This window comes from Musa acuminata, chromosome BXJ1-8 (assembly GCF_036884655.1).
Source record: "Musa acuminata AAA Group cultivar baxijiao chromosome BXJ1-8, Cavendish_Baxijiao_AAA, whole genome shotgun sequence".
In the NCBI taxonomy this organism is placed as follows: Eukaryota; Viridiplantae; Streptophyta; class Magnoliopsida; order Zingiberales; family Musaceae; genus Musa; species Musa acuminata.
Genome location: NC_088334.1, coordinates 1,877,357 through 1,887,106, shown reverse-complemented (window position 1 = coordinate 1,887,106; position 9,750 = coordinate 1,877,357). Strand labels below are relative to the sequence as shown.

Sequence of the window (9,750 nt, the reverse complement as noted above, 5' to 3'; positions counted from 1 at the left end):
GAGTCGGGAGGCGGCCCGTCTAACTTTTATGTTGGTTGGAGTGTCTCATCTCGTGCTTACTTTCGAGCCGAGACGATGTGGTTTCAGTTGTGGTCGTGTTACGCGGGCGAACCACACCCCACCACGCCACCCACCCGGTGGCCGTCGCAGCTCGCCGTCTCGTTAAGACTACGCTTCGCTTGCTGGACCACGTGGACACTTCAACTCCCCCTTCCCCATTTCGTCTCGAACACGTAGGCGTCTCCTCGAACTTACCTACTCGTCTACCTCTGTTTTGAAACCGTGCGGGCTCCACGATTTTATTCAATCACAAAGCAGGTAACGCTAAGTTTTTTTTTCATCTTCTTAACGTTGTATATTATACGTGTCTCGCTTACCTTCATCGTGATTGGGAGGGACACTGGCCCCACAGTACGTGGGGGATGTTCTTCGATGGGTGGTAATCGCGCCTGATGTTTTCTTATATTAATTTTTTTAGCAAATTACTCAAAAAAAAACTTTTATTTTTTTTATTTTATTTTCACAAAACCTTCTTAATTTCTAAAAAAATATAATATTTAGTCTCTATCTCACCTCACACGCCCTTTTCCTACTCATCTTCTTATAGGGCACAAGTGTAAAGCTGATATTAGGAACAAGAGATAAAAGAGTAGCAATAGAGTATTCGAGCATATGCTTTATAACGAGAGGTCTTATAAATGAGAAGAGATAATGATAAGATATGACGGGGGCAAAGATGACGAGAATTAGACAATAAAATGCTTTAAGAGGGGGGTAGCGAGCCTCATGCCAGAGGCACGAGGATAGCAACAAGGATCTTATAGCATCGAAGGTGGCTCGTAGCATAGCACGATAAGACAAATACGATGAATAATGACAAGAGGTGAAGGCAATCACGATTATGTAAATACGATGACCATTGGGGTGAAACCGATGATAATCTTACTTTCTGAAAAATAAAAAGTACCATTGGAGGAAAAAATAAAAAGTAACCATCATAAGAAAAAAAAAAAATTGAAAGACTTTTTTTAAAAGAATTTACCCTATGATAAATATATTTTGGATCGAACACGCTCAAAATGTTACTTGATCCAACCAAAGATGAAGATGATACTCGCATCGGAATTGGATGACCCTATCTGAAACTATATTTAGAGAGGATCCACAACTTCCGATTTTGGGATGGGTGGAGCCTACTTACTAAAAGCGAACTGAACTGATCGATCTATAATGAATTTTACTGAACTGACATTAGCTTTTAATTTCACATGTTGATAGTTCTTTGGGATGGATTTATTTCCCCACATTCAAAATCAGCACTGAGATGATTTCACCATTCGTACCTTTTTTTTATTATGAATATTAATAATATCATATTGATTAACTAATAATTCAAAACTTAATAAAAAGCTTTCTCAAATCGACTTTTGGTCAATCTTTAAAGAACAAAATCATATTGATAGGACATATGCTTATATCACCCCCATAATAATAATTAACAGTCATGTCAGCGCTAACATGGAGCTTTAAGGATGACATGGTGTACTACAGTAATGCGACACCTCGAACTCGGATGGGATGATCACCTACTCTCATGTTGTTCGAGGTTATACGAGATCAAATCGCATAGTATAAAGTTTCTCCGGAAAAACTTAGGACGACATCGTATGGTGTGAATATGTACAAGTCAATCGATGCTTGCACAAAAAGTACAAGTTGATCAATTAAGGAACTAACAGTCATTAATAAACCATGTACGAGCGATCTTCCTTCATAGTTATAAAAGCCAATCTCTTAACTAGCATTAAGGGTCGAACTTCGAATACTCAAACTTTCCTTAACATCACCTAATATTAATTTAAGTTTCGGACAGATCAAGTTGAAAAATCTTCGATCGACACTTTTAGCCAATCCCGAAAGAACAAAATCATATAAAATTCATCTTATAATTCCTAGTGATTAAAGAGAGCCAAGATAATGATTTACCCATTATAACGAGGCCGAAGAGATATCGATGCTCGTATACACTAATAATGACTAACATGAAATTTATTATATGGACAAATAATAATAATAATAATGATGATAATTTTTTTGGTTAGGGATGGCAATTATACTATACTGCTAACAACAATAATAATGACGATGACAAATATAAAATAGTATATAAAATTTTGAATGTAATATTAAAGCCTTTACAATAAACTATAAAAAATAAACAAATCAAACAGTATAGCTTATCAAGAAAATAGTTCTCATATTTAAACAAAAAATATCGATACTCAAATCATAGAAAAATATTAACTTGAAACTAATTTCTCTTATCTTATTTTTCTCCCTCATATTCTTTACCACCTTTTATAGATTTCATGATCCTTTATGGTCTTATTGAGATAGACTCAAAGTTATTCGGCTATAAAAGACATATACCCACTTGTTTTAGCTGTACAATGATGGACGAAATAAATAGCGTTAGTGAACAAAAGTATCATGACTAGTGAGTCAGCACGGTTAGGTCTGTGAGCCGATGTCAGGAACTTATGGTGGATTGAATAGGATGATGAGATGGCTGCGCCTCTTGAATGTCTCAGGCGGGAGTCGAACCGACGGGGTCGGTTGGGCTCTCGCAAGTGGATGTGGGTCGCGTCCTTCCGTCCCCCAGGGTGGTTGACAGCTCGTCTTCACGACGTGACCGCATCCTCGATAAGGGGTGCTAGTTGGCGTTGGTCGGGATCAGGGACGATGGGCTGTCCTCCTTCTACACACCGAATGGTGATTCCCAGATAGAGACGCTCGCTGCTCGGGGGTGATCGTTTCCCTGCAAAATGGCCTTTGTCGGGTGCTTCCAGACTTTGGCTTCTTCGACGAGCAAGTCAGTCGAGTATTATTTTTTTCCTCTCTTTTCTCACCCTCTGGCCGAGTGTCGGACAGGGGTTTTTATACCATCGTGCGAGGATTGGTTCCGCCTTGATTCGGCGTGGTCGCTGACTTTTGTAGGGGTGGAACGACTTCTCTGGCGAGTTGGAGTTTTTATGGGTGCCTAAGCGGTGTCAGACAATACCACCCCGAGCTCTCGGGGTAATCATGTCGCACAGTGTATCGGTACAAAACCCGATATAGCATGCACCTCGAGGTTTTGATGGCGTATGACATCGAATTTGTGGCTGGTAGCGTGTGATATCGATGGTGATTCATCCGGAGCCTAAATATGTCCTATCAAATAGTAACCAAAATTAGAAAATATCTTTTGTGTTACCATCTAAAATCCACTGTTAGAAAAATATGTAATGACAAATAATATATTTAGGATTTTGTAACATTCATTTCACAAATAAAACACCTATTTAGAAACGTCTGCTATTCACGTTACTCATATCGGGAAGGGTTATGATGCATCATCACGTTCTTTCTCATGGTTAAGTTTAACCACGAGAAAGATAGCATAGCATATGATGCTCAAAAAAGGTAACATTTCATTATCATTCGTAAACATGCTCTCTCTCATAATGACTTTAGAGAATCGAGTTGATATGACCCACACAGAGTCGAGAGATGTTACGTGTATCGCAAGAGACAAATCATCTTCTCCGGTGGCACGTCGTTGTCATCTCTGCACTATAAATATTTATCCATGCATGATGATAAAGAGAAAGACATGGACATGCATATACACAGGAGAATCACGTAATCACAAGAACAACTCTAACACGAGTATACGAGGAGAGCATCCCTTTGGATAGAACCAAGTTATCGCTTAAACAAGTGTTTACAAGTGGATCTTGTAAAGTCCGATATGGTTATCTCAACTAGAGATGGATGATCAAAATTTTAGATTTCTTTTTCATGTAATATATAGTAAAATAAATTATATTTTTCATTAAAATAATTTTTAATTTTCTCTTCAATCATAAAATGTTATGGCTAAAAAAAATAAAAAAATAATTATTTATGTGCATATTTTAAGATCGAAAATGATGATATGATTAAATATCATTTGGATGACACATAGTCAATACATCGATAGTCCAGTTTTCTCAACATGTGATCAATATACGAGCGATAATTTAACACAATACGTGGTTGATATCTAAATATTATGAATAGATCGAAATAATCATGACGGATTCAACACATCATAATATCATAATCGTAATTTACTATTCATAATCGTTGACAATCTTAGGAGTAATGATCTTTAGAGCTCACCCATCTCATATTGACATCACAAATAAACATAAGAATAATATATAATCACTCTTATAATTACTAATAATCTCAAAAGTAATCATCATAACAAAATGATTATCTAGATTCGAGATTCTTATTATTATTATTTTTCCGAATCATTCGAACATCTAACTTAGGAATCAAAAGAAATTTTATTGGAAATACTTTCGATGTAGTTTTTTTAGGTTCAATGTTTTCAGAATCGCATGACTCGACATAAGTTAAAGGAAAATTAATGGACTCTGAATAGGCTTCCAACTCAAATAACTAAGATCCAAATTATCCGTACGTGTATATGACTGGAAGCATGCATGATGATAAGATACGAGAGACGCATCTGATGTATCCATGTATGTGTGTGTCATGCATGCATGAATGGGTGGGATTGGCTCTAATCAAAATCTGAATTATTCACCGATGCGTCTATAATTATCCATATGTCTGCATGCATGAATGATATTGGTGTATGTGCAGGGACACGGATGACATTTGACCTTTTTGTCTTGGGGGAACACGGAACACCGCTCGACTTCGATGGCGAGAAAGCCATTGCCGAGCGTGCCTTGACACGCCACCTGTCCTGACTCCATCGTGGGTTCCTTGCGTACCGTGTTTGCCGTTTCCTACACGCTTTCCTTAGCTTCTTGCTCTTGTTGCGAGGTGATCGATCGATGGGGTATATCCTCTCTCTTCTTCGCCTGCCTTCTCCACTTCCCCACCTTCCGCCCTCGACTACCCATCTTCCTCTCTCCTAATCCGTGCGGCGATCGGCCCACCGATCTCTCTTCGCGCAGAGGGAAGAGTGTGCGACGGGCGTTCTCCGTCGTCATCGGCATTATTGGGGCCGACGAGGTGGAATTGGAGGAGCTTAGCGATCGGTGCTGACGAGGAGGGACGTCATCGGAGGTGGGAAAGAGAGAAATGGGGCGGTTGTTTCTGGTTAGCCTCGAAGGCAAGATCTATAGCTGCAAGCACTGTCAGGCTCATCTCGCCCTCGTCGACGACATCGTCTCCAGGGTTCGTTGAATCTCCCATCCCGTGTCGCCCTTCTGACTCCGACGCTTACTTTCGTGATTCTTTCTGTTTGGCTGGGTGATCTGTCGAGGGATTTCGTTCCCGATCGTCCTTTTGTGTTCGATCTTTTGATCTGGAACATCACTATGGTTCCATTCGCAATCGCAAGATGAGATGGACCACGAGATATTGCGATCATAGCGTTTCCTATGATCGGGTTCGCCGATATTCAACAATTGTTCGAGGTTGAGAAGGTTAGGATCTAAAAAGGTCTCGATTGAAGATAACGAGTCAACCATAGGTTCCTTGGTCCAAGAGCAACATAACAGATAATTTAAGGGCTTATTTGCTGTATTGGCCCTACAAAGCTTATGGTGACGAGGCTTCCAATTTTCAGTGACTGAACCAAGTTTATTAAATATTTCCTCTTGAAAAATAATTTTCCCAATTTTCTTCTTCTTTAATGGATTAGACGAGGTTAAAGTTGTTTCTAACTAGAGTAGTAATGACAATTAATGGATTAGAGTGACTTAGGGCATTGAAATAGGTAATCATCTTCAAAAAGTGAGAAAATTTCCCCAATCCATGTGTTGGAGAAGGAATGGGTGCATTGGCATAGGTTATCATCTTTGAAGAGGGAGGATTCTTCCCTAATCCATGTGTTCTCGATCTTCAGAAGTCTGTTGGGTTTCCAAGCATTCTTCAATCAGCATCATTTTTCGCCACCCACTTGTCTCTCAGAGTCACTCTTGTACACCTTTTGATCAGCTCACATACATACTTGTTCATCGATGAGTGACAACATTTTGTTGTATCGATCAAGTATTTTCTTTAGTAGGTGAGTTTTTTTATTCCTTTTGGTTCCTCTCATGTTTTCATGACAATCCAATGAGAGAACTAACTCATTAACTTATTATCAATAAGTTTAAGCCAAGTTAATGGTAGTTGATCCATCTAGCTCTATATACAATCACATCATTCTCCCACTTGTTATGTGGGATGAAGGTGGGATCTCATGTACATATACAGTCAGCTAAGGCCATTTTAGCAGCCATGCTTCTCTTAGTTATATAAGATGATCTTGAGGTCCTTGAGCACAGCATCATTCTTTCTTTATGTGTAAATGATATAACATTTTGATTATTGCTTTAGCAAGCAAAGCAACATGCACGATACATGGACAATTAACTGGAGATTAGTAATGGATGGATGGTCTGGTGGCTAAAGGCAGCTGAGGCACTAGGCAAGGGTCATAGGAGACCATCATTGTTAAAGATGGGAAGAGAAATGGGAAGGGGAAGGGTGAGAGAGAGTTGGACAAAAGGGGGAGGGGAATTGTGGTCATGAATTCTCTGGGGGAAAAAAGCATCTCCAACCATGCCATGTTTTGGTCTGTGCTTTGCAGTTGGATGCAAAACCGCCATCCTGAAACTGGACTTTGCTAATTGTTCATTTCATTGTTACCTTGATGCATCCTGTGCTAGCTCCTGATGAATTTGTCCAACAACCGAAAGAGGGTATTGTGATGATGTAACAAATATATTCATGCGAAAATTGCTTTAAAAAACCACTTTTATGCTCAAGAAATAGCAGTTTTTTCTATTTTTTATTCCTCTATTTAACAGAATAAGGTTGGTTGTATATTTAAAATAAATATTGCTTGAGCTATGAATATATATTGTCATTTTTGTTGACTCATGTAATTGTATCTTAATATCATCCTGTCCATCAACAATTGCTCTTTGGCTGCCACTAGATTCAAGTAAAACCCAAGACATTTAGCTTGGAGTTGTTAAATAAAGAAGGGAAGAATGTGTGAACTTTTACAGATTTATTTCTTGACCTTTCCCTCCATGTACATAGTTTTCTTGATAGAGTGATAGTATGTAGCATCCAAAAAGTAGTTCGCCTTGTTGATGACTATTTTTTTCTCCTTTTGCGTACAGTCCTTCCATTGCAGGCACGGGAAAGCTTATCTCTTCAATAAGGTGTAAGTAGCATGGTTATTTAGTCATTGTTCAAGCTTCCAATTTCATTTCTTAAATAATATTTATCCTATGAAGGAGAGTCAGTTACTTCTGTTCTATTATTATCCGACTCATTTGCCATGTTTCTTTCACACTTGCTTTCTCTTTCGATCACCCACTAACATTTAGTAAACAATGTTATTGTCTGAACTATCTATTGTTTTGCATGTTCTTATTTTTATTAACATGAATTCATTTCTTTTGTAAGTACTTGATTGAATACTTCCTTTTTCTTTTTGAGAAGGGAGGTTATGAGTTGAATCTTGAAGGTGAAGTTAGACTTTTGATTGCACATCAAATATTTGTAGGAAGAGCTGGGTGGTAATGTTTTTAACAGGTGTTTTCTTGTGTCAGGCTTCTCAGCCAATGTACTTTTCACTTTAAGTACTATTGTTCATGATATGCACCAATTGAATCTAAAAGCAAATATAAAGTTAGTCAGGTCTAACCGTATGTCTTACTTAAAACATAAAAGCCCTTTGAATCACACCTATCCTGCCCGTTACTGCAAGCATTGCTTTGCCAACAATCATAAGGCGGTGAATATTAGTTCTCACCAGACATAGACATGATAGCTATTTACCAAAACAATAGCCAAAATGGATTGTATTTAAGAAGCTCAAAGCACCCCATGGACAGTGGTGGTTGAGCAAACAATGAACAAGCTTGTTTGTTTCCATTGTGCTGGCAGCAACCCTTTTGGGGTATTCTTCACCAAAATGGTGTTACCTTGTTCTCATTAAATTTCATAGGTTGCATAATAAAGTGGTGGCATATGCGTGATGTCTGTTTTGAGAACATGATAAGAAAAATGGTTACATATGACTAAATATTAATCTCGGACCTTGGTGCTTTGATACACATGATTGCTATTATACATGTCTGTTCTTCAGAGATTGGACTATCTCATGCGCCTTGTATGCTGTTCCAGAAGTTCCAGTCTGTCCAAACGCTAATAGGCAAACTTAGTTAATCAGGAAAACATTAGAAAACTTTCGAACTTTGTTCTATTTTATACATTGTGATACAGAAGCCTAACGTCTGATCTCACATTGACCTAAACTGATGTCCCATGTCCCAAGCTTGTCGAAGTTTGTGAAAAGGCTCTCTGGTGCTTCGGGATGCTTCAATGTAGACTGAATTGCATGCCCAGTTTAATTCATATAGAACTCAGAGTTCAATAAAAAATTAAAAAATAATGATTATTATTGGAAACATCAAATACTCTGTGCTTTTCCATCAGCTAATTGGATGCTATTTATTCATTTTTCTTTGTTGTAGTGTGAATGTGACGGCCGGAATTAAAGAGGATCGGATGATGATGACAGGGTTGCATACTGTTTCTGATATTTTCTGTGTTGGTTGTGGGGCAATTGTTGGATGGAAATATGTGAGAATAATTTCAAGCTTTCTTTTGGGCTAATCGTTCTTTATGCTTGTCAACTACTGTTGATCCAAAACTTTTTATTTCAGGAGGCTGCTCATGAAAAGGCCCAGAAGTACAAGGAAGGAAAAATTGTTCTTGAAAGGTGCTGCTAAGATGTTTTATATTCATTAGTTACCTCCGAGTAAATAGAAATATTCAACAATATTTAACACCATAAACAACAGATGACAGTAGTAAGCTACAGTTAATGACGTAGTGTAATATCCTTGCTGGGATCTTCAACTTACTAAGTTCAACTCTTTTCTTGGGACAGGTTTAAGTTGACAGGGCCTGATGGAAGTCGGTACTGGGTAACCCATGATGCTCATATGGGTGGCAGTGATGCTGACGACGCATGATTTGTATCTAAACTTGAAGGGAAGCACGAAGTCTTCTGAATGTAAATTCTTCTTCCCATCATTGTTCTCGTTTTAGACTCATGTGGATTCGAGCAATTATTGCTGTCTCCATGATCTTTGGCAGCTGAACTGATGCCAAATAATATAGTTCTCGTGCTTCCTCGTTTGCCGTTAGCTTTGTTGATCACATTCGATTAGCCTATTTGTTCCATCGCAGGCAGCGGTCTCTGCATGCAATCTCGCTTCTGTTAATAACAGAGGCTACTACAACAAGTGATAATGTTAAGCGGTCTTCGTGCCACACCCACAATGGCATGGAGCCGCCGTCCCCATGGGTCTCGCTCATTATTTGATCTCGTGCTGAGGGTGGGGTGACGTCACTAGTAAAAATGGACATGGGAATAATTACTAGCCAAATTTAGAGCTTTGGGCCCTTTTTTATTTTTGTGTCTCAAGTAAAATTTTCCTAGTTATATCATATCATCTTGTTGCAGTGCTAATTGGCTCTCAATTGGTGTATCCACGCATCTGCGTTGACTAATGCCCCGTACATTATTTGCCAGTAGAAATCCATCTCTGCATCGAGTCCGCAGCCTTAATTGACGTGGTTATTCTTTGGTGTCGACGATGAAAAAAGTAGTAGTTTGATCCAAGAATTAAGTTACAAGATAAAAATAACTTTTTAGCGAATGACTTC

The 9,750-nt window shown here is 38.6% G+C and overlaps 1 protein-coding gene across 2 annotated transcripts; it reads left to right on the top strand.

Moving 5' to 3' along the window:
• Positions 1-4,893: 4,893 nt before the first annotated feature.
• On the top strand, positions 4,894-9,546 carry LOC135680567 (protein yippee-like). Of its 2 annotated transcripts, XM_065194581.1 has the most exons (6): positions 4,894-5,244; positions 7,188-7,231; positions 8,550-8,658; positions 8,742-8,797; positions 8,969-9,094; positions 9,271-9,546. In XM_065194581.1, exons 1-5 carry the CDS (start codon positions 5,149-5,151, stop codon positions 9,051-9,053), a joined length of 390 nt encoding a protein of 129 aa, XP_065050653.1. In that variant the 5' UTR covers positions 4,894-5,148; the 3' UTR covers positions 9,054-9,094; positions 9,271-9,546. The 2 variants fall into 2 exon arrangements, with proteins under 2 accessions (XP_065050653.1, XP_065050652.1); XM_065194580.1 differs by lacking the exon at positions 9,271-9,546 and having other exon boundaries at positions 4,895-5,244; positions 8,969-9,227.
• Positions 9,547-9,750: the final 204 nt, after the last annotated feature.